The 24,975-nt window shown below is 39.5% G+C and overlaps 1 protein-coding gene and 1 long non-coding RNA gene across 3 annotated transcripts in view; one reads left to right on the top strand and one right to left on the bottom strand.

Annotated features, from left to right (window-relative positions):
- The window catches only part of sgsm1 (small G protein signaling modulator 1), a 57,181-nt gene extending 37,072 nt beyond the window's left edge, over window positions 1-20,109 (bottom strand). For both annotated transcript variants that reach the window (XM_023343428.1, XM_023343427.1), the window contains exons 1-13: window positions 20,032-20,109; window positions 19,861-19,904; window positions 12,230-12,305; window positions 7,339-7,501; window positions 6,931-7,083; window positions 6,774-6,841; window positions 5,391-5,536; window positions 4,903-5,040; window positions 4,093-4,217; window positions 3,518-3,585; window positions 3,243-3,406; window positions 1,718-1,853; window positions 670-799 (exon numbers count right to left, since the gene is read on the bottom strand). In XM_023343428.1, coding sequence (XP_023199196.1) covers window positions 670-799; window positions 1,718-1,853; window positions 3,243-3,406; window positions 3,518-3,585; window positions 4,093-4,217; window positions 4,903-5,040; window positions 5,391-5,536; window positions 6,774-6,841; window positions 6,931-7,083; window positions 7,339-7,501; window positions 12,230-12,305; window positions 19,861-19,904; window positions 20,032-20,050 — 1,430 coding nt within the window. In that variant the 5' untranslated portion in view covers window positions 20,051-20,109. The remainder of the gene's footprint in view (window positions 1-669; window positions 800-1,717; window positions 1,854-3,242; window positions 3,407-3,517; window positions 3,586-4,092; window positions 4,218-4,902; window positions 5,041-5,390; window positions 5,537-6,773; window positions 6,842-6,930; window positions 7,084-7,338; window positions 7,502-12,229; window positions 12,306-19,860; window positions 19,905-20,031) is intronic.
- On the top strand, window positions 14,210-14,776 carry LOC111610292. Its single transcript, XR_002753571.1, has 2 exons — window positions 14,210-14,629; window positions 14,705-14,776. It is a non-coding gene; the product is annotated as an uncharacterized LOC111610292 (long non-coding RNA).
- Window positions 20,110-24,975: the final 4,866 nt, after the last annotated feature.

Here is a 24,975-nt window from a genome sequence, read left to right on the forward strand (position 1 = left end):
AATACATGACAACTAAAGTACCATTGCCAACCAAATATTGCATCTAAGCAGTACATTGTGATATTCCATGGTTGATGTAAGATGAATAAATGTAGAGAAAATGGCCTGCTTTACTTGTTTAACCATGTATTATGTCCTTTCCATTCCCCAGTCATGCACTGGTTTGTGTTGGCCTTCCACAGTAAATTACAAAAATACACTCAAATTTGTTGTTGTAATGTGAGAAAATGTGAAAAATATTCATGGGGTGTAAATATTGTAGCAGAGCACTGCACCCAGCACTCTTCTTCTACAGCACTATCATTAAGCTGCCATTCTGATTTACGTCTTTTTTTATATATATCTTCCATAACACGTCATACACTACAGTATCTCTGATACACAGCTTATTACAGGGTTCAGGCTGACCTTTTGTAAAATGATAAACTATTGTGCTGCCATGCAGCACAAATTTGCAAAGCAGCTCATCTTTTTTTTTCTGCCACGGTTATCAGCTAATTTACCCCAAACTCTTCTAATTCCAGTCAGCCAAATGTCACATCATTTTCCTCTGGGTAGTCTCGATGTTCTTGTATCTGTCTTCCATCTCCAGTTTTCTTGGTGTTATTAGAAACGCTACAGGGCCAAACAGGTTCCTGTGTAGATTAATGGCTTGTGTTTTTCTCTCACCTCTCATAGTTGCACCCTTTGTGCGCAGCGCCGTCAGAGAAGTTCCCCTTGGAGCAGGAGGAACACGAAGACTTCCTGAGACTAGGCTGCCACAGGGCAGCTCCGTGATCCATCAGATCTGGAGGAGGCACTGCGTGCAAAACCACACACACGCACACAACCTCATTATCACTTCAAAAGAGGCGCACTTCGAAGGCTTTCAGGAGCAATTACATTAGCACAGAGACGATTGTAAACGCTACAGAAAACACTTCGGCACAAGCAGAATAATGCAGATCAGCTGCGCGCCGCTTAAAGCACTTCAAAGGATTGTTCATTAGCGATTCATTCCTGCTTGAGTGATGACACAAAAACTTTTATATTACCAGAGATTAATAAAATAAGATTAATTTATATTACCAGAGATTCAATTTGATCATTTGAAAGCATGAAGGCACCACACAGTAGATGTTTGATCATGGGGAAAAGAAAACATTTTGCAGTTCAAAAGCCAAACTCACAGTTCCTACACACTTTCAAAATCCAAATTCAATACTTTTCAGGCAATTTTAGATTTTTTTAGATGGATGGATGGATAGATGGATGGATGGATGGACTGTGTAGGAAGCCTGCATATTTGACCAATCAGCCCTCAGCTGTTGTCTGAAAGGTTAATTGCATTGAGATGTGGTTAGAAAGGCACGGCACAAGTGACTTTAATAACGCCGCACATCAACACGATTTGCCAGAGGTGCACTTTAAACCAGAAGGGAATGAGACGTGAGGAATTAAAACGAGGAAAGCTGACAGACAGACTGATAAGCCCATGTGTGACAGTGTTACAGCTGCTTTCTGTGAGTGAGGGGGATTCTCCCTGACAGCTGGAGCACCTCCTGGGTGCAACCAGAGTCTCTGTTCGGGAGGCGGACTGTCCACTCAGTTCAAGGGGAAGAGAAAAAATCAGACGGGGGTGGTGGGAGACAGTCACTGTAACAAACAAGGAGCAACATTTTCATTTCAACGCAAGAATCTCAAATCGGTTTGCTTCTGCAAAAAGGGAGAAACTCACCAAAATCAGACTGGCTGTTTGGAAAGATGATGCGGAAGACATAGTCAGTGGCCTCGTCCTCCTCCTTGTCAGAAACTGACTCTGTGGACCCAGATCCCAGAGGAACTCTCTTCTTCAGTTTGGGAAACACCTTCCCCTGGAAAAGGATCAAACTGAAGTCAACAACAATGGGACACTTTTTGAAACCTGCTGAGTTAGTGAGTTTTTTTTTATCACATTTCAATTATTTAGATTAACAACATTTTATTATTATACAAAGATAGACAGAAAAACAAAACAAAAAAAAACGCAGATACCAAGTGACGACTTCACCAATTTTAGGAAACAGGCTTTCCAAGCCACCTTGGCCCTATGTGAATAAGTAATTAACTCCTAAAACTAATAACTGGTACCCATAACTAATAACTGGCAGCAGCAGCAGCCAACTGACAATGAGAGCTTTACATAGAGGTAGATGCATATTTTCACACTTATCTCTGCAGAATTGTTTGAATACAAATAAATTGGAAGGTTTTAGAGCGCTAACATTCAATCAGATACAGATTTCCAGACTTTGACTAGGCCTTTCATAACTGGACTTGCTGGTGTGCTTCATTGGATCATTTGGCAGCTGTCTAACCCTAGAATGCTCCAGCTTGATCTCACAAACTGATCGTTATTCTTCAAGATTTTTTGGTAGCGAGCAGAACGTAAAAGCAGTCTCATACATTATTTTCTAACCGCCACCACGTTTGACTATTAGTGTGTTGTTGTTGTCCTGAAATGTTATTTAATGCCAGATGTAACAGGAAAGATGTACAACATTTTAAAACCTTAGCTTTTGTCTCTCAGGCCATAAAATATTTTCCCAAAAGTTTTGATCATTAAGGTATGTTTTTTGACAAATATGAATCAGCCCTTTTGTTCCCTTTGGTTAGCGCTGATGTTCAGTTTGGAAGTCTCAAATGGATTAATTTTTTTTTCTAATGGTTGACTGAGGAGGGCTGACGCTGTTCCGGTCACTCCTGGGAAGGAAGGTTACCCATAATTCCATGTTTTATCCATTTGTAGGTAATAGCGCTCAGTGTGGTTCACTGGATTCTCAAAGCATCATAAATGACTTTATGACCCTTTCCAGAATGACAGATGTCAATGACTGTCAATATTTTTCAAAAAAACCCTCCATTTTCTATTTACTCAGGTTACCTTTGTCTGATATTAAAATGATCTTGGTTATCTGTAATATTCAAGTGTGACAAAAAAACAGCAGAAACAGAAGAAATCTGTATGGTTGCAAATATTTTTTTTCACATTAGAGCAGAAATGACAAGTAAATCAGCCGAGTTGGGACAAATGTGGCTTAACTAACTGAGAGGGAACTGAGCACACAGTCATGTGCTTGAGACAATTTGTCCATATCCAGACCCAAAATCCCATTCTTATAGATTTTTAGATCAGATAATCTTTGTTTGCCATTGTATTCATGCTTCCCTTAAGGATCCCAGCTGCAAGTATTTGCATTGTGTTTTGGAAAGACAATGCTGACCTTTCCCCTCTGGGACCAGAGAGGAGGGTCCAGCTGTCCGTGAGGGAGCAGACCGTTCTCCAGGCAAGACAGAAACTGGAGCAAATGTCCTCCTCTGGGGAAGCGAAGTGGAGGTCTTTGGATCCCATCCTGACTGACTAACACCACCGTCCCCCCACTGTCCACTGCAGGACACAGATGTATGGCAATCTATCAAACCCTTCACACTCACAGGAGATTATCAATATACTGCAAATAATCAAAGTAAGAATGAGATTTTAAGTAAAAGCTCATACCTTGTTGATGGCAGTGCAAGTACACTATTTCCTCTAAATTGATTGTCATGGCATAGTCCCAGTATACACTGAAAAACGACAGAAAAGCAGGCAGTCACTGAGGCAACGACCCTTTCTTTATTTTGCACTCCAGGTTAAAAGTAAGAGACAAAAAAACTATAAATGGTTCATTAAAATCAGAATGAAGAAAAAGCAGCCATCAGCCCAGCAGCATGCACTTAAACAAGCCAGGATTGATTATTTTGTTGATGGAAACCATGTGCAGGTGTTAGACGCTAACATGGTTTTTTCTAGTTTGATGGAGCTCTGACAGTGTTGCAGTCAATAAGCCATGAGGTTGGCTGCTTGGTAAGCTGAAAACCGGCTTCATCAGATCACCAGCAGTAACTCAGAGCACTGAGCCCCCAAGCACAAACACACTGCATTATTCAGCAGAAGAGTGTTATAAAAACAGCACAAGTGAAAAAAGGCACTTAGCATGTTATTTTTTTTCTTGGTATGAGCAGGAGAACAGAACAGCAATTATATAAAATACTGATGCATTTTTTTATGTTCAGAATGAAATTATTTCACACCTGTGTTCATAGTCCAAGTCTGCAACAGACCCGTTCATGAGCTGATTGGGCGTCCACTTCAGTGTCATTATGTCAGCAGTTTGGTGCAGAGAGAGGTAACCTGGGATAGCCTCCATGTCATCCCTCTACAGCAGGGGCAAGATGACAGAATGGTCAAAAAACAGAAATCAGTAGAAAATGGGGGACATAAACATATCACACTGGGATTATGTGGGATTACGAGTGGAAGAAAAAGCATACAAAGTTTTTAAATATCTCCACAAATAAAAATCTGAAAAGAATGACATACACAAGAGCCACTAGCAGCTCTGGAGCCACAGGTTGCAGACCTCTGTGTTAGAGGGGTTCACTGCAGCCACGACACAGAAGCAGATTAGAGCTGATGGAAACATGGATGGAGCTAATTAAGGGGTCAGAGCTGTAATGGTATGATCAAGATGAAGGTACTTAGATCTGATAGAATGGCCCAGTCAAACCATTCTATCTATCTTCGGCTTGAAGATTGCAAGCCGAAGCTCTCTGTCCATTCTGACTGAGCTACCGCTATTTTCCAAAGATGAATGCTTACAGATTTCAGCTTCAAGATGTGTACGTTTGGTAGACATAGAGTAGAAAAAAGGTTTTCAGCTTTTTATTTGTGAAATATTTTTAGAGCTGGGCATCATTTTTCATTCACAAAGTAATTATTCACTACTTTTTGTTGCTCTATCACATAATTTATCAATGTAAAATGACAAAATGTGAAACATTTTAAGGGAAATAAACATGTATAAATAGTGAGATGCTGTATATAAAGCACCACAGAGTTACCGGTTGCACCAGCACATTGTTCTTGCCAAAAAGCAGCGTGGCCCTGCTGTTCTGATGAAGCGACTCCACATATTCTCGAGCTGACGGGGAAGGCGACGGGCGCTCATCCATGCTGCTGCTGGAGTGTCGCTTCTGGATCTGTGCAATCACAAAACACACCGATGACTCACACTTCCTTGTTCATGTGCATCAACAAAGCTGCCCTCATGCATCTTGTTTTCCTCCAAACACACATTTGCAAATAGCTCCGCGGCACACAAACGCGTCAGAGCATTGGGAGTTTGTGAGATGGGCCGAGCTGACCCGCTCTACTGACAGCGTAATGGGTGAAAATGTGCGAGATGCTCTCTGTTCCTGCTTCTGTTATGCACTGTGCTTCACTTAATGCATCTCAGCAGTGAATGTCTGCTAATGCAGCTGATCTATCAGGATAAAATCTGACACTTGGACAAAAAGGCTAAGAAGAACCTCTCAAATTTCATACGCACACACAACGCGGGTCTCTTGGTGGGAGAATCCTGCCTGCAGATGCCACTGTGGATGCGATGTCTCTGAACCAACTCGTCAGCAGACGGGTCGGTCCAGAAGTGATCAGCTGTCTTCATCTTTGTGTACTCCAAAGCACAGGGTCCAACTGTCAACAACGAGACACCGAGGGGAAACACAGTCTTCAGATAGTCTTAGACCTTCCAAACATTATAACCCAACTAAAACAGAGCAGAAGTAATTTAAAATCAAATAGATTTTCTAATATTTTCAAATTGTAGCCTCATTGTACAGATTGTGAAAAATAATTAATGAACATTCAATTCTGTGCTAACATTTTGATGTCTAACCTTTTTTTTTTTTAAATCATTGGACAAGACTGTGATTTAATTGGAGTTGAACAACAACAGGGAGTATTTTAGCTGAGAATAAAGTTAGGACAGCATGCCTGCCTGGGGGTTTTCTTGCATGATCAGCGCATTTCAAGTCACCCCACAGAATCACAGTTAGATCTGGGCTTTGACTAGGCCTTAAACCTTTCTTAGTTCTTCTCAGCTAGTACTTGCTGAGAAGAACTAGCTGGCTAGCTAGCTAGATTCAGCTTTAATTTATTTTTATCGATGGTTTCACATGTTCAGCAAGAGACCACAGACATTGAACTGGGAGATGTGCAAGGAGGAAACAGTTGTCCTCTGAGAAACACAGAAAGGCCAAACTAAAGTTTATCGGAGAAAACGTGGACAAACATCAAGACTTCTGGAATAACAGATTAGTATAAAACTGATTTTGTGTGCACCAAAACAAAAGCCATAGTTGAGACATTCTAAATACTCCTCCAGCTGTGAAGCACAGAAGTGGATGTATCATGGTTTGGGGTTCTTCGATGTAGCAGGGCCTGACCAGCTGAAAAATAACCTCCAGGAGAATACATGGCCATTTGTAAAAAAGCAACATGAACTGGACCCGCAACATGATAATTACCAATATGTACCAACAAACACGGCAAGTACTACCTGAGAATTAAGAAGTATAACATCCTGGGTCAAGTCAAAGTTCAGATCTTTAATTTATTGATATACAATAGTCTGTTCACTCAGGAGACCCATAAAGCTGAAGTATATATAATTGTTTTTGTGTAATTAAATCACTTTCATTTTCCAGAGATAAAGAATTAGACCAGACATCAATATTTGAGCATGTCCTAGTAAAGAACTGAATAATGAATGTCTAAGTGGTTTCAAATGAATGCACATTAATAGAATTTAAAGTAGCAATCAAATGGCTCCAACTATAACATTTCTCTCGACTTAAAGCCCTATTATAACAGTCCAAGGTAGGAAATTACATGTAACTACACAAATATGCTCCTTTTCCTGCTTCATTACCTAACAGCGAAGCCAGAATCGGTCCATCCACAGGGTCCATCAGAATAGCTTCTTTCTCATAGTATTTACTGGAAGAAAATAAGTACAACTTTTATTTTTCTGAACAGGAACAGAAACCTTTCATCCCACATGAGGGTGGTTTGTCCTCTCAACGCACCTGCTGTTCTCCACCAGGTAAAGGACAATCCTGTCCAGCACTTTCTCAAACAGAGCCGTCCTGATCCACAGGTTCTTGACCCCAGGAGGGTTGAGGCTCGGCAGCCGGGGCATCCTGCGAAGGCTGTCTTGACTCTGCAGGCTTTGACTTCGTCTGCAGAAAAATAAAATCAAGCAACCAATTTTTTACTTGATTTTTTTTTTAAAGTACATTCTCAATTTTCTCAGCATCTTGCAAACAAGACGAAAGACTCCATCCCCCAAATTATTCTGACTCTTCAATAAAAAGAAGCTTCTTCAGAAAATATGTAATTGCTTTCATTGTTCAAACAATCAAACAGGCTTTGCTGCTCTGCTTTGAATTCTGCTGTGATGTGTGAGGAGAGGCTGTGACGCATGCGTCGCTCACTTTGTCTCCATGACCTGCTCCAACTCCTGGGCCTTCCTGCAAAACTCCTCCGCCGGGGGGAAGCTTTTGCCCACCTTCATGAAGAGCGCTGCTATCTTGTTGCTGCGCAGAAAGCCAGCCGCTCGCCGCTTGAGCCCATGCAGGACACATGCCTCCACCGCAGCTGTGTGGACAGAGACTCTTTTCTTTATTAAGGTGTAATCTATTAAAACCAAGCACCAGATGAGTGGAGAAGTAAAAGAACAAATAAAACCACTAATTATCACTAAAAGATAGTTATATTACTTGGTGTATTTCCTGTGTAGGGAGGTTTTGCCTCCCTCCTCTTGCACAGTACAGTCATTTAATGCAGTGTTTCCCAAACCTGGTCCTCAAGGCTCGTTGACCTGCATGTTTTAGATGTTTCCCTGCTTCAACACACCCCATTCAGATGATTGGAGTTCAGCAAAAGCCTGTTAATCAGCCATAAATTGAAGTCATGTGTGCTGAAGCCAGGAAATGCCTAAACCATGCAGGGCAGTGTGCCTTGAGGACCAGGATTGAAAAACACTGAGTTAATGTACTGACGGGACTCCCTTCTCAAAGCTGCTGCAATCGTTATTACTTCTGCATTCTTCAGCCATATTTTTACCTTCCACTCAACTTTCCATTAATATACTTACAGTAGAACTGACTGTGTAAATAGCTTTTTTAACAGCAACCTTTTAACCTTTTGTCTGTTGTACAACAGAAGTTATTGTATGGTAATAAAATAACTTTTTTGTATTAAAAATCTTTTTTCTTGGTCTTAACTAATATTCAGCCATTGTGAGATTTTGGGCTCCAATTAGCTACTAGCAAATCAGAAAAATTAATAAGTATGCATCAGTCAATGTCTAATTAATCCATATAACAAACATTTTACTTGTATCAATTTACTGCGACAAATTACTTTCCAAAGATGTTCTAGCTTTTTGAGATGTACTTGTGATTTGGATCTTTTTTGTATAATAAATGCAGCCATTTTCAAACACTCACTGAGAGATTGTTTAATAATTGATTTCAGTAATGACAAAAGTTACTGTAATTATGTTTTCTTCCCATATTCATGCCGCATAAATTAATAATATTGCTACGTATATAGGCCAGTATAAGTCTCAGTAACAGGGTGCTCCAGATGAAGACATGTTGACACATTTTACTTTAACGTGACGTGGACCGGACCCTGCTTCCTCCCCAAGTCGACGTGGCAGCGCCTGGTTGCTGTGTTGACATTTGAATTTTCTGTCAAGACTAATCCCTGTTCACATGGGGTCAGGGGGAAAGGATGGGGTTACCATAGCAACCCTTACTGATGGAGTGACGGAGCTTTGGGAGAGACGGGAGGGGGGCAGAGACAACTTGCGAGGATCACGATCTGCCTCGTTCCACCGTCACCGCTTCAGCAAACAACTTCTTCCTACATTCTGCCGCTCGTTTCCATAAAAGTCTTCTTTTCCCGTATTTTTTCCTCCTCACTTGTCCCTCCCTCCATCCTGGTATCCCATTATTATAAGAGCAGCGAGATAAATGTCAGAACAACGAGCCTTATTAAAAGGTCTCCAATTATATTCCAGCTTTGCTACTCCCTCATCATCTCCTATAAGTGGTCTCAGATGGCAGAAGTACAACCCCTGCTGCTTTTTAAAATCTGTCTCTCCACTAAAATGCGGAGAGGATTCTGGGAATCTCTAGGTCTGCTGTGAGATGAAAAACTATGAATAACTAAACTAAAGTAAGCACAAAGGAATCAGAACACATTTTTATTATTTTGGTGCAGGAGTTTATCGACTAAAACCCACAAAGAAATCACCTTAAAACCATAGCTGCAGGTGAAAAGGGACGAAATGCAACATGTGAGCAGGATCAGTACCCACCTGACAGAAACATCTAATTCAGTAAACCGTCTCTAATCACCCTGTATCTGTGGCAACTAAGAGTCTGACAGACTGATGTCAGTGGCATGTAGCTGACCAACACTTCACTCAGAACAGCAAGCAAGGCAACAGCACAGCATTTCGCAATAAAAAAAACCCTGATATAATTACACCATATTTACCAGAAACAGGTCCAGTACAATACAAGCATTGGTTCTAGTTTCTGAAATCAAAAACACACCTTCACATTTTACAAATAAAAAGTCCAGAATGTACAGTGGCAGGTATTTGTGATGGGGGAAAAAATGAGATAATGATAAATCATCACAAATCAAAACTTTGACAAGGCCATTAGGGGAGGGAGTTTCAAAAACCAAGAAAGTTGCACAGGCTGGTTTGCATTAGTTTGTACATCCTTCAATTAATACTTTATTGAAGCGTCTTTCATCTGTTTTTCTTGGATTTCCCTCACATTTGCTTACTTTCATGCAGTAACAATTTGAAGGAAGCTCAAAAATGGATCTCACTGCACAATGTTATCACTGATAAGTCAGGGGAAAAAAATTAATCTCACAGCGTTAGATGCCATGTGCCTCAAGCAAAGGTATAAACGTCATTCTTCACGTCTGAATTCTCTCAAGACAGCTGGTGTGAGCAAGCATAACGTCTTCACAGCTATTTTCTGGACTCTCCACTTGGACTAAGGCATTGAAATGCAAGATACGATTCTATTTATCTAAAGAAAACATCTAGACCTATCTTCAATAAATCTCCTAGTGGGAGAATGTGCTATGGTCTGAAGGAATCAAACTGGAACGTTTGGACCACAGTCCCCTAAAATAGGCTGGATGTGAAGGCAACACAGTATATCACAGAAACAACAGTGAAAGAAGGTGGGAGCAGCATCATGGTTTCTGTAATATTACAGTTTATATGGAAAACTATTAAGAATTGTCTTGATATTTACATTCTGTACATCACATTGGCTGCCCTCTGTGTATTGGAAACATGTCTTAGTCTGTCTACCCCAAACAAAAATGTATTAATTATTGTTGTAAAAAGCTAACACTTTCTTTTCTACTGTGTGGTAACATAAAGAGCATTTTAAATGTTTCATTATGTATGTTTCATTTTTATAAAAGGAAAAAAATCTAATGTGTATACATGCAGTATATTTATAATGAACTTTTCCAGAGACAAATTTGTTTCTGCTATCAAACACACAAGCAAGATAGGACCTAAAGGAGAGCTTTGGAAATGTAACAACTAAAATGTAGAAATAAATAACCCGAGCTTTTTATGTCCCAAACTCTAATATTTTTTTTTTGTTTCTTCTGAAACATTTTAGTGCCTTTTATCTCAGTCTTTTCCCTCCAGTTTCTACATTTCATTCAGGCTTGTAGTAGGCAGCTCATAAAAGTAGCCATGAACGAGGAGGTTAATGGCTCCCCAGTGACCGCTTCTCCGATCTTCCACTCTCTCATCTCATCTCATCAACGACTGCAGCCAGAAAACCACACTGGAGGGGTCAGTAGGTGGAGGAGGAAGCTTCGACAACAAAGCAGGAGGAGGAGGGTATTTTTTAAACTGAAGCGTGTCCACCGGATATTATAGCAGAGCATGTAGAGGCCTCCATTCAATAGATAATGTCCAGACTGCAGGCCAAGAAATCTGTTGGTGTGGCAACATGAAAGCACTAATGGAAGCACGTAAAGCACCACAGACAGGAAAAATGAGTAAAACAGAGCTTGCAGCAAGGAGTCTTGCAAATTTAAATTTTCATTAGTTACTCAGAGGGAAATTAAACTGGAAAAAAGAGGGATTCAGTGTGAGCTGATTATTGGATTATTAAACCTATGTGGATATAGAAGGTTTTAGGCAGAGTTGCAAATGTTTGACACACTGGGAAATTCAAATAGACCATATATAAGCAACATTATGTGGAGATAATATGTGATAGCTTAAATGGCATTTTAAAAGTTTCTTTTTTTTACTCTGTGGGCTTTATGTTCCACAGCATGCACGGTAAACTAACAAATCACAAGTTACCCACATCTTCTTCAGTCTGCACCAGTAAATTTAGCGACTTCACACAATTTGACAAGCTTGATGCTACTGCATCTTCACATCAGTAAAGAGCTGATAGACCTTCAGAGACCTGACAGCTCCTCCGTACCTTCACTGGTGCATCTCTTTGCACATATTTAAAAGGTAACACCATGGCGACCGCTCATTTGTTTGCATCACAGCACTACATGCTGACCTGAGTCTGAGTCAAGACAAGGTTTGTGACTTCTCTCACATCTCATTGGGTTTGAAGCGTCTCACCTCATGTCAAACTTGTTGTTTGTTTGCAGACGTGGTTTTTCATCAGGTAAAAATATTAGATTTTGTGTGAGTTATTTTGTTCACATTGAAAATCCACAAATATATCCCATTCCCTGTGATTCTCTGGTCTGAGCGTTAGTGTCTGAATGTGGGCGGTGTGTTTTCCATGGTGATCAGTGATTTAATGCTTTGATTTGAACGATGGAGCAATAATTTCATTTTTAGTACAGAAATGTTAATTCCATACAAAAGTAACGGGAAGACAGCTGTCCACAGTCACAGACACCCTCAGCAGGACAAAACAAAAAATGTAATTGCTAGAGAACCTTACTGAACTCAGTGTTAACTGAAAGTTGAGTGAAAGGAAAAAGTGTGGCAGAAAATATCCAACATATTTTCGCTTCACTAACTGTAATGTACAATCATCAATATCAAAACAATCTGAATACATCTCTTCATGTGTAATAAATTTGCATAATATGAGAATTACTGAAATAAATCAACCTTTTGATTTGATTCTAATTTACTGCGATGGACCTGTGACTATCAGAAACAGTAGGTGGAGGCCATTTTTTCCTAATAGCAGGAAGAGAATAAATATATATTTAAGCTGTTTAACTCAATTGAAGCATGATGACAACAAAGTTATGTGATTTTTGAATACTCACCACAAAAGGACACAATATGGCTGCTGTCTTCGTGAACAAATTTCCTGGTGACAGCTTCCTCCATAATCTGCTTCACCTGTCAATGAAAGAGGAGACGCTGGATGACTCATTCATTACGATGTCACATCAGGCACAAACAGTCTGAGAGGGGCTTCTTAGTGAGGATTTGACTGAGTGAAAAACACGCTTCAGCTGAGGGAATAATTAGGAGGATTTATTAATGAAAGAGGAGTTTAGCCTTAAAAGTTAGGAGCAGGAAAAACTATCAGCAACTGCATGTTCAGTCTGTGAATGAGTCACCAGCTCTTGTGCCAAGGACCGCTGGGAGATGGAGGTCCATTTGGTGCTAGAGGAGGGCAGTTCGTACATCACAGACCTCCATTTCTAAGCAATTACCATCGCTCAGTGGGAACAGATGATTATGTTGCAGATTAAAATGCAGAAGGCGACTTCATACTTTCTATAAAAAAAAAGACGATGCACATCGGATGCAAGGAAGCGCTTATTAGTTTGGCTTTGTTGTCGATGTGTCCTTCTCCCCGCTGACCTGACAACTGCCACGCACCACGAGTTAAGAGGAGTGGTGAATCAACCCCTGTGGTGACTATGGAGACGCAACCCAGTGTGGGCACAGCTTTGCAGTCTGGATGGGGAATATCAACCTCCAGACACGGCCACGCAGATAGATGAGCTGTAATTTCCTGCTGAAATTAGTCTGTCCACAAAGAACGCATTACACTGCCAGGCTCATCAGGCAAACCCTCTCTCTACATGCTGGACATGCATATGCCTCTTTCTGCAAGGAAATTTGTGGTCATAATATGTTTCACAAAGTCCCATCAGCCCAATGCACAACTAAGCTGAAATCTAAATAAATAAAACATTTTTTACCATAATCATCATAGACGTGTTGAACACAGCAAGGTAAAAAGTCACGGTGCAGCTTTCAGAGTTAACATGTTCTGCACTTTGATGCAGGTGCTAACACAAAGGCTGAGCCAAACATGCGGAGACAGCGACAGTCAGCAGGAACACTTCAGCACTCGCCTGACAAATGGTACTTTCTGATTCAGTCATATTAGGTCAATCAGCAGAGCAGAGCAGAGCATTTAGATCATAAACAGCTGATTCTGTCTAAGCTAATATGTCCTTACAAGTTCCTAATCATATGCTGTTAGACTCAGAACTGGCAAAATGAGACACAAAATGTTAAAATATACACACATATGACCTAAATATGTCAAGATTTCAGGTCAAAGAACATCCAAAGATGATGTGGAAGCAGACTGATTTAAAGTAAAACCACACTTTCATAAATAACTGTGAACTCCTAAAACATAAAACAGGAGGTAAACAAAATAAATCACTTGAATCCCACTGGATTATAACAAGAAAATAAACAAGGCAAAAATATTTATACTTCATCAATTTGTCAAGTTACAAATGCTCGATCGATTCTGTGTCACAGGCCATAACAAATAGTGCAACTGTAAAGTGAAGGAACATTTCTTGTGTTTTTTTTTTTTCAAAATTTCTCCACAAAGAAATCTGAACGTTGTGGTGAGCAGTTACGTATATTTAGCCCTCTATATTCTGATAACACTTAATAAAATACAGTGACACCAACTACCTTCAGAAGTCAAACAATATTTAAAGTCCACCTGTGCGTTAACTAATCACAGTATAAACCCAGTTGTTCTTTTAAGGTTTCAGTGGTTTGATAAGAGAACATTAATGAACAAACAGCATCAAGAAGACCTAAGAACACATCAGGCAGATCGGGTCTGAAGTGCCTTTTTCTTCCACTACATAATTCTAAACTACTTTACGATTAACGTTGGAATATTAGACAGAGTGTCAAAAATAAATCAGAGTACATAAATCACGGTACATGGCTGCAATACATGGGAAAAAGGGTCTATCTCATAAAGACCCGACTATGGATGGATGGATGGGTGGACGGACGTACGTATGTGTCATGATCCATGTTCTGTCCTGTCCATGCTGTGCGTTAACACTCATTCAGTTCACCTGCCGCGCCTGCTGATTGCTTGCCTGTTCCACCTGGTCCCTGCCCTACTTAAACTCCTCTCAGCCTCTGCCTCCCTGCCAGATTATCGACAGCCACGAGCCAGTAGTGATCCAGCGTTTCCTTGTAAGCCTTCAGCGTTTCTTCGACCCTTTTCTGCCCACGGATTGACCCCTCCTGCCAAGCCCTCCTCGGATATCTACTGTTCTGGATTTCTGGACCCTAACCCAAGCTTCGCCCTACGACCATCGACTATTGCCTGCCCCTCAAGCTAAGTTTGCTCCCTCCGATCTCCTGTGTATGACCTCTGCCTGGATAACCGTCTTAGTCTCTTCCTGGATTCTCTGCTCCACCCGTCCATTGCACTACAGGTCAGTTAAGCCGAACATTTCAAAGTTACCCCTCCCCTATCAGTGCATCACCAGCCTTCTCTCCTCTCTTCTCAGTGCTGTGTTGGATGACCACATCCTGAGCCGCACCAATAGCTGAAAATTTAATTAAACCTTTTTCCTTTGCAACTCTTGTGTGTGGTTGAATTTCCGGGTCCCCACCCAGTGCCCTTACACGTATGGACGGACGGAGAGTTTTCTTTCCGAGTGTTGGTATATCTTAATACATGCAAAAGCGGACAGTGATATGCGATATACATAAATTTAAATTTTATTGAGAAGTTTATTTATTCCAGTTAATTTACTAAGTGATTATCTTGATTATTTACACAGGCTGATGTTTTTAAGCCTTCATTTATATCAGTTATAATGAAGTTGTGCTTTCAGCTGATGAAACAGAAACTTTTGGGCTAGAAAACATCGGAATGTGAGCTTAAATATTTTTATCAAAACAATGTCATAATTTATTCAATATGGCTGCAGATAATTTTGATGAACCAAATATCAATGTACATTACTGAATAATATTTTACTCAAAGTAATAGTCAACCACATAACATTTCATGACCTGAAATTTTAGAGAGACATGCTGTTTTTCATAACGTCACAATCTTATTTTTGAGTAAATTCATACTTTTATAGAAAGCACATTGTGCAATACTAACTAACTAACTAACTAACTAACTACTTCATTAGTTAGCTAGCTACAGCAAACTAGTAATGTTAGTTAGCCTTCTCACAGTTAGTGAAAGATTTAATCTGTTTTATCACACTTGTGGAAGCTGAACCTGGCTCAAACTGCACTCCTTGAAAATATTTATTTACTCATATGGCACTGACTAATTAGAGCACAGTCATTAGAAACAATCAGTGCCATTGTTTATTTCAGCTGCAACAGAAATGATTCATACTGCCAACACAACAGAGACAGCAGCAGTCTGATGAGATGCCTAGCAGCTTCAACTCATGAATATACTGCTAAAAAAAGAAAGCACACACACACACACACACACGCGTGCACGCAAGCACCAACATGTAGAACACAGGAGACTTGGGTCCCTTAGCTTCCTTTCCTGAGTTCACCTGACAAGAAAAAATTTGATTGATTTGCTCACTTGTGTCCCCTCGTCCCTCTCATCTAGGCTACTGATCAGCCCTCTGAGGAATAAGTCTGGCAAAGCGTCTGTGCGCTGGCAACTTGAGGGTTTCTATGGAGATGTCACGAGTCTCAAAGTGGAACTCTCTATCCAAAAAGATGCATAAAAAAAACAACATCAATTCATCTTTGACACAAATAGGAATGACTGCAGCTCCAACATCAAGTCGTCAGTAACACAGAGCTCAACCACTTTAAAGTCGTTTTCATGTACATTTTGTAGCTAAGCAATGTTTTGGCAACTTCTATTGCAGCAAAGCTGGGTAAATCTGCTCTAACTAATCACTGTCTTGAAACCAACAGCTTTACTGATAAAAGATCTGCTGAGCACTCCAATTACATCCTGTAATAGCAACAAATAGCAGCCAGAGAGAAAAACTAATTTACTAACATCCACCCTTCATTATTCAATGTCGATGAAGAATGAAGGGAGCAAGTAATGAAAAAAATGAAAAAGCTAAGTCACGACTGTTGCGTATGTAAAGCTGATTCATTAGTTTACTAAGATTTTTTTATTGCACATGCGGGTTTGAGCTTCGTCTTCGTCGATCAGGCAGTTCATCACCTCAAAGTCAAGGCAACATATTAAGATTTTTTTTTAACCTTAAGGAAGGAGGCCATCCTGTTCCAGCAGTTCCAAAATCCTCATTATACCTATCATTCACCTAAGAGGCACAAACAGGATCACAGTCTCCAAGTGATAATGTCTATCCGTGTGCATGATGGTAGTGATATCTGATGATTTCCCTGAGCTTGTTGCCGTGGAATGAATTAATCAACCTTGCATTAACACTGTCCATCAATACACCTCAGTGGCACAGAAAAATCTGTACAACCCTAAAACAAAGAATGAAAATGGTTCACAGGAAGCAGGAAAGTAAAGGGTGCTGCTCTCTTTCACTCACTCCTTTAGCAAACACAGGTGTGCATTTGTGTTTGTTTGTTAAAGCATGATATATGGAAAAGGCAGAGCGTGACACAGTGACACAGGCAGTTCGAGCGAGGCTCCATACTAAAGACCAGGCAAATAGGAGCTCTTATTCACACCAATTTTCTGCCAGAGAGGTAATTCTGCTGCCGCAGACAGGCTCAGTTCTCTGAATAATGGCCCACATCCAGGTACGTCTGAGCAACCGGGTGGCATAAAACCAGCTTGATGGGGACGGAGCGTAAACACGCAGCATGGAGACACCATATGGCACAGCCCACACCAAGCAATATAACTCATAAACCAATGGAAAATGGCGCAAACAAACTTATTTTTTCATCCACCTTCAGAGTGATCACAGAAAAAACATTAAACAACAGTGGGGCACAGTGGAAATGCAATGGAGAAATACATAAAATATATTAGTTTACAAATGGCTTAAGCTCTTATGTTTCAGTGAGGATTTATTCACAATTTATCACACTTCATTTGACCCGGTGTGTTAAAGTTAGTGAAACGATGGAAAATCTGTTTCAACAAGAAGCGTGCATTTCAGTTTTACTTCAGGTTGACACAAAATGTTTCCTCTACAAAGGGTTAATATTAAAATACCTACATTAGAACAGCTACCATCTTAGAGTTGTAACATCAAGCATTGCAGCATTTCATATTACTTTCTGTAAAAAAATATTTAAGCTGGCTACATTAATGTTGTTTTTCACAGGGTCACAATGATCATCTTACTATTAATGTTTCCAAATGTGAAAACAGAAGCTACTACGTGGAGACAATGTTTGAAATGTATTGCACTTGAACTCTGCTTTCCAACTATATATTTGGCCAATTGGTTGCATTTCACTGTCCTTTATGCTCACATCTTGTTGAAAAGATTGAAAGGATATTGTGATGAATGGAAGACGCACACAATACTCAGCAGTTATATTCCAGCATCATGCTTTCCTGATATCGTGCAGGTCTAATAAAAATCCATCTGGGATCAAAGTGAGCCGTTCACACAATGAACCACAATGATGTCGGTCCGTCCACAGACCCAATCTGGCCACAGATGGCTCTAGCAGGTACACATAAACAAGGCAAGAGAATAAAAACTGAAAAGAGTCACTGTGAGTGAAGCTAATTGTGAACCGAGTTTAATCAGAGGAAGGGTCTGGCCTCCACAGATAAGACTGTAAACAGGAAGCAAAGGAAGACAAATCCAACCGAAGTCGTTCCATTTTCATTTAAATAAGGATGCAAATTTAAAGGTTTTGTTAGCCAGAAAAAAATCCTGCCATTTATAAAGCATAAGCAAATGATTTAAAATGCCGATCCTAGCAAAGATATTTAAGGGAGATTAAAAAGCAGGTTGGAATCTTGCTTTTGCTTTTGGACGTTTGTAAGTAATTTTGATTTGTATAATTATAGTTTGATTCACAATCTATACGAAGTATGGATGGATCTGTACAGATTAGGGTACAGATTCATGTAGTACATCAAGTAAAAATACCACAGTTTAACATTACCACAATATTTATAAGAAAAAATCTAAACGAAAATGTTAAACATTATCTCACTGTTTTGTTTTTAAAACAGAAAACCAAATTACCTCATCTGTACAGTAGAATGATGATACCGTTATCTATAACATACAGCTGTTGTTATTTTGATACATAGACCAAAGCAAAAAATATAAAATAAACCCACAATAAATTCAGAGGTAGTTTTTAAGAAAACAAGGTTGTTGTGCAGAGTTACCAGATGTGTAACTCGGAGTTGGCCAAGTAGCACATCTGTGAAGTGACACTCTTGTAGATCCAATATTATAACAACAAAATGGCTGTTCTTCCTGCCAGCTGACCTGCAGTGCACAGCAACAGGTGGGGGAGGTGCACTACTGCACATTTATGTTTTTAGATAGCTAGTGAAAAACCTTCAGACTCTTTCTCACTTGCAACCATAGCAACAATATGATGGCAATTTATGGCAGTTTTTCAAATTTAATGTTTAAAAACCTGGAATACCTTGATATCAGTTATGTGTCTGACTGAGGGTGCTAGTGGAGCTTTGCCCTAATATATGGTTCATTTTTAAAACACTTCCACCTCTCAAATAAAAAAAAAACCCTGCAGGTCAGCCTGCATGTGGGAAAACACAAAGACGATTCACTGAAAAGTTTGGTCAGTTGCTTTATTGCTTTCATCTCTCAGTCTCTGCTCCAGATGTGTTAAAAATAAAGAAAATCAGTAAAAACAGATATTAGATGAGTCACTGTGTAAACCTCTCCTTACATAGATGGCGATGCAGGAAGAGGTTTGCATCTCAACGCCTTCCCAGTTTGCTGTGAAAATATGGCAAAGTCTAAGACATAGTTTTAAGCATTCTCAGACGGCATCTTATGGAAAAACCCAATACTGTTGTTGAAAATGTGTAGACAGCTCTTTGATAAAAGCTCCCTAATTATCTGCAAAGATTTCTAATCTACTAAGGGACTGTCATCGTTGTTTAAATGTCAGGCCAACTAAACAATCCTAATGTTTCATTCAAAATCTGCTTCTTTGTGCTTGGGAGGAAACCCAGATGATCAAATTATTGCGGCTGCTTCCATGTTTGCTTCCACTAAATGCAGTAAAATTAATTACAAGCATCTCTTCCCCTCAACTCCCCCACCCCTTTCTATTTCCTTTCTCTCTCTATCTGTCTCTATCTCTCTCTCTCACACACACACAAAATTATATCCAAATAAAACAACCAAATGGTGCGTCAGAAGACTGATGATCTCCTTTGCTGTGATGCCAGACAATCTGCTTCCTTTGTGCTGCTTCTTCCTTCTGAGCTCCAGCAAAGTAACAATAACAATATCAAAAAAAAAAAATCTTAATTATTTATCTTTTTGATTATTTAAACTAACTGTTATTTCCCTAAAAAACATGTAAACTGGTCTTTCAGATCAGCCACGTTTATTCAAACCATACTCAGATATGAGAAGCGGTGTCCAAACATGGTGTGAGCCATATGAGTTGTCATAATCTCCGTGAAAGTTTGACAAGAGTGCAGCTTAAGCAATAAAACCTTCATAAGGCAGTTTTTCCCCCCCCGAAACGATTTTCCTGATGATGTGAAAACACCCACCTCCTTTTTGACGGTGCGCAGCAGCTTCTGGCGGGTCTCCGCTTCTGAAACAAAGCAAAGAAGACACAAAGGGTTCATTTTCTCTGTCTCGGAGAATAGTTTTCCGTCCCCATGCATTGGAAGCAATCTATATATGCGCTACAAGTATAAATGTAGATAATTTTCTCCCACCTGCCATGATTGTTGCCATGGATCCTGCCTCCTGCACGAGCGCAGCACCTCTCCCCCGTAGCTGCGTGTGAACCCAGATGGAGCTCACGGCTCCTCCTCTGTTGGGCGCACGAGCAGCGCTGCCATTGGCTGAGCCAAAAGCCAATTCAACCGGGTGATCGTTGAGCTGTGGAGCTGTATGGTTAGTAGCCTTCTAATACTATAATATATATATATATATATATATATATATATATATATATATGTGCAAATCTGTGAAAAAAGGAATTTTGAAGGTTATTAAATATCTGTTTGTTTTTTTAAATAACTTAACTACAATTGAGTTGAGAATTACAATTGAGAAATCATTTGTAGCTTTTTCTTTTTCAAAAAAGAAAAAAGATTTTCAATATTAAAAAATGTGTTGAAGTTGTTAAAATGGAGAGGAAGACCAGCTTCAAACAGCAGCAGTGATGCGAGCAGCTCTACGAGACAATGCAACATGTACAAATTTCCATTTGAAAGATTTCTGAACTAATAAAAAGGACTCTTGAATTTCAAATTTTATGTGGAAAGTGGAGGGTTTCTTGTAAACCCCTAAAAATGGTGGTAGGTGCATATTTGCACATTTAACAAATAATTTTGTTCTTTATTCTGTTTTATTTATATTCTGTCTGTGTGAGAGTTTGCTTGTTTTGATTACTTGCCACTTATCTGGTGTTGCACAGAAATATTGTCACTCTGGGAAAACAAAGATTATTTATATTCTACTCATACCTATTCTACTCTATTCCATATCTTAAATGTGTCATGTAGACAAAGACATTAAGTAAATGTTCAATCTTTACTGAACATTTACTTGAGGGTAGTGTCAGTTTGTAGATGTTGTTGTAATTTATAGTGGTAGCTTCATACAGGTAGTGCACATGATACGAAAGTATTTCCAAACTATAAATTGCAAGCTGAGTTTTGTGTTTCTTTCTACAATGCTCTTAGTGCCATCTTGTGGTCAATAATAGGAAAAGCAGTCATGAGGTCCCATCCGCATCAGAAAGAGGAAGAAGGAATAAATTGTTACTTTCCAATAATTACCTGCTCGTAGTTTAGACAAACTGTTGTGATCATTAGCAGAGTTTGAGCTACAATTCCTTAAAGGATTGTTTTAGAGACCAAGTTGCTAAAATGGATTCAGAGTTTTAGGTATTCCAAGCCAAATCTGATCCATCTCAGCTTACTCCTTCCAACACAGAGGAACTGATGGAGCTCCTCACTTTCTAGCGAAGTATTAGTAATGAGGCACCAGAATGGAAGAAGCTAAGGTGTACTGAATGGGAACTCAGTAAATTTGCTTTATGACAGCTTTGTCTGCAATCTCCCACTCACAATAATACATAATAAATTAACTTAAACCAAAAAAAAGAGGTCTAGAGGGCTTTTTTTTACAATCACCAGACAGGAAATGGGTACAGAGGGAAGGCGGGATGAGGTGCAGCAAAGGTCACAGAGTTGGGAGTTGAACCCAGGATGAGCATAATAGCCTCTGTTTATATCGCTTTACCGCTACACCACGCAGCATGGTTTTACTGCAAAACTATGTTTTCTGTTTTAAACTCTTTAAAACCTGCCGTTTATTTTGCTCACAGTGAATCAGATTTCTTAAATATTTCGATGTGTTCTGCAATAGTAAAGCTTCAGGGTTACTCCAAGTTACTTCTTGGAGTTTGGATGACCTTTTTCTGACCTTTCTTCATGTCAATCAAAACACGTGGCAACGAATCTGATGCAGTTTATCAAGCACTTTTTGTTTAGTTGACTGCTAATAGCTCTTTTAAAATCAAATTGTCATTGCAGAAATCCCTAACGAATTGGAATAAAAAGTTTTTTGTGGACAGACTGCAAAATAGTGCAAGTTACTGGACTGCTGTCCAGAAGGTGGCGATAGCATCAAATCAGTTCTCATGCCCAATTCTATGAGAATCCCAACAGTTTGCAATTTCTCAGGTTTTACTGATCATCTTTTAAACATATATACAGCATATGAGTGAGAGCATTTTCAGTGAAGTACGGTCTGAGTATCTGAGGAAGAGAAGCTGCTATAAGCTCCAACATACTTCAGTGTGATGTCTGGGGGTGATCGGTCCGGTTCTGCCTGCAGGTCTGAGCTGTCAGGTGAATCAGGTGGTGAAAAGACGGAGGGATAACAGAACATGACAGACTGAGAGCAGTGAGGCCAGAGCCCTCTTTCCCTCTGTTAACCTCATAATCATCTTTAACCCAGGATTCCCTGTATGGGATGTCACTTTGCTAAGGTTTTAGATAAACAGGGATAATAGTTTTTCTGTTTAAATATCATAGCAGAACGTTGCCTCAAATCATCATTAGTTTCCCTTAAGGAGAAAAATAAATGTTTTGAAAGTGTTTGCGTACCTACAGCAGCTCATTTCAGAAATCCTGAACTTCAGCATTGTTCTTGGAGGAATTAATGTTACTTTAAATCATTAAACTTAATTCCAGCCATTTAGAGACTGATTCAAGGAGAATGAGTTTCCTTAAAAATTAGCATGTAACAGCTGCTGTACACTGTAAAATAATAATAATAATTTGAAAAAAATCCACATTTCAGTTTATAGATTTGGGTTTAACATTGATTTTTGGATGCTTTTGATATTTTTTATGATTAAATAAACATATTTGTTTGTTTGTTTGTTTTTTAAGTAAAAAGCTAATTTAAACTTAATCAAATTTCAGCCAAAAAGATATATAATATTGTTATTATATTACAAGTAAAAATATTTTGATATTTTAATTAAACATCTTCCTTTGTCTACATGTCTCTGACTACTCTACTGCATTCTCCTCCTTCCTTTAATTTTGCATTATCTGCTGTAATTTCAACTGTTTATTATATCTTCTCTCACAGTTTTTGACACTTTACAGAAGCTTCATCTTGTAATATTTTTCTTCTGTGGATGAAACACTTTGCACTCTTTTAAAGTTTAACTTCTGTCATATACTGGATGAGCTCTTACTGCAACTAACTTTATGTGTTTGCTTTCATTCTTCAGTCTTGAAAACTGGCTTAAAGCTGATCTGTTTAGCAGTGTTTCTCTCCTAGATGAAGCCACTAAAGGAGCTACTTTAACATAGAAGGTGCTCTCATATCGGTGCTTCTGTTTCTTTTATGCATGTCTTCTTAAGCCTAAAGTAGGTGATAATAGATTATTCAAATTGGTGGAAAAGAGTTTCTACCATAGGAAACCTAGCAGATTTCACTGCAGTCATTGACTTTCAGTGTTTACGCCTCCTGGTGCATTCACTTCCAAACCCTTTTCTGTCTTGTCCCTCCAGCCTCCATTTTCTGACACTATGGCACTTATGAGGTGCATTTTTAACTGAATTTGACACTTTTTGCATAAACTGTTGAGAGGTTTTGTAAGAGCAGCACATTGTTGATTTGCAGTAAGAAGCTGCGCGGTTGAAACAAATTGATGCACTCAGAAATCTTCTGCAATGAAGAAAAGATCTAAAATGAATTTCTGCAATGCAATTAGAAGTAAAGGAAAAAGATCTGTGTAAACAGAGGAAAGTCTAAACTCCAGTAAACAGAAGAGAGGAAAACTATATTGTTACCTCAGCTTAACATTTTAGATGTATTTCAGATTACCTCACCACACTTATAAAAGTCCAACAGTGCCGCCTGTCAGTGAGCAGTGCGGTGGGCACGGCCAACGTCCACCTGTCCGTGTGTGATTAGAGTCGACGGGCTCCAACAGGCAGCAGGGCATGTGATACAAGCTGCTGTCAGTCTGATGTTCTCCTGGCCGTGTATGCCAACACACACTGACAAGGTGGTGTGCTTCAGAAGGCCAGTGATACAAGCTTTAGTGCTAAAATGTTTTGATGCTGTTGGCCCTCAGGGACCCTTGCATTTTGGCTCCACAACATGTGCCGTTTTTGTTTTCTCAGTTGTTTGTTAACCTATCCTACACAGCCAGACAGGAATCTAAAAGTATCTTTGTACCAAAATTACTTAAAAGCAAGCCATCATTTCACCATTTCCTGACTCTGGTGGCAGACAGCCTCAGTCACGTGACACCAGTCCAGACAGTTTGGCTACCAGTGGATGCTGGATGCTTTCGCTCCTATCTCATACTGGGTCATATCCATTTTCTCTGTTACTTCCTGCTCACACAAGATTGCTGCTCCCACAGTGTCCAGTTAGTAGTCTTTTAGTCCACTCACAGCTGAAAGGGTTGGATTTGAAAGATGAGCCAGATGAGCACAGCTGAACTGCTGGGATTTGATTGTGGTGTTTTCACCAAACCACACAAACATCAGGATGGTGAGATATTTTAAAGAGCAATCATCAGTTCACTTACTTTAAAGATGATCATCATTTTTCACTGGACTTGTTTCCCTAAAAATGTAACATATCACATTTGTTTCGCTTTCTATCTTTTTCAAATTTGGTGGTTAGTTTGACCTTTTGCTTTGTTGAAAAGCAGCTTAAAGTTAAGTCAAAAAGTCAAGAAATATGCATTTCTTTGTAAAAATATTTAATGGATTGTTTTTTTTCTGTCCCCTGGAAAAATAAATAAATAACGTCCAAGCCATCCGTGAAAATCCAAAATTTAAGCAATAAATTCAAACTTAAGAAAGAATGGTCGTTCATCTAATGTGATACTGACTGTGGAGGAGCTGCAGAGATTCACACCTCAGGTGGGTCTTTATGAAAGCCACATGAAGTTCTGTTTGCAGAGACAAAGCAAAAAGTGTTCTGGTCAGTCCATGTAAAACATCAAAAATGAACATTGCACACCTTCCTCACAGTAACACATAGTGGTGGCAGCATTATACTGTGGGGACAGTTTTCTTCGGGGAAACTGATTAGAGTTGATGGGAAGAAGGACGGAGATTAATCCAGGACAATCCTGAAAGAAAACCAGTTAAAAGCTGCAAAACACT

This window comes from Xiphophorus maculatus, chromosome 12, assembly GCF_002775205.1.
Source record: "Xiphophorus maculatus strain JP 163 A chromosome 12, X_maculatus-5.0-male, whole genome shotgun sequence".
NCBI classification, from domain to species: Eukaryota; Metazoa; Chordata; class Actinopteri; order Cyprinodontiformes; family Poeciliidae; genus Xiphophorus; species Xiphophorus maculatus.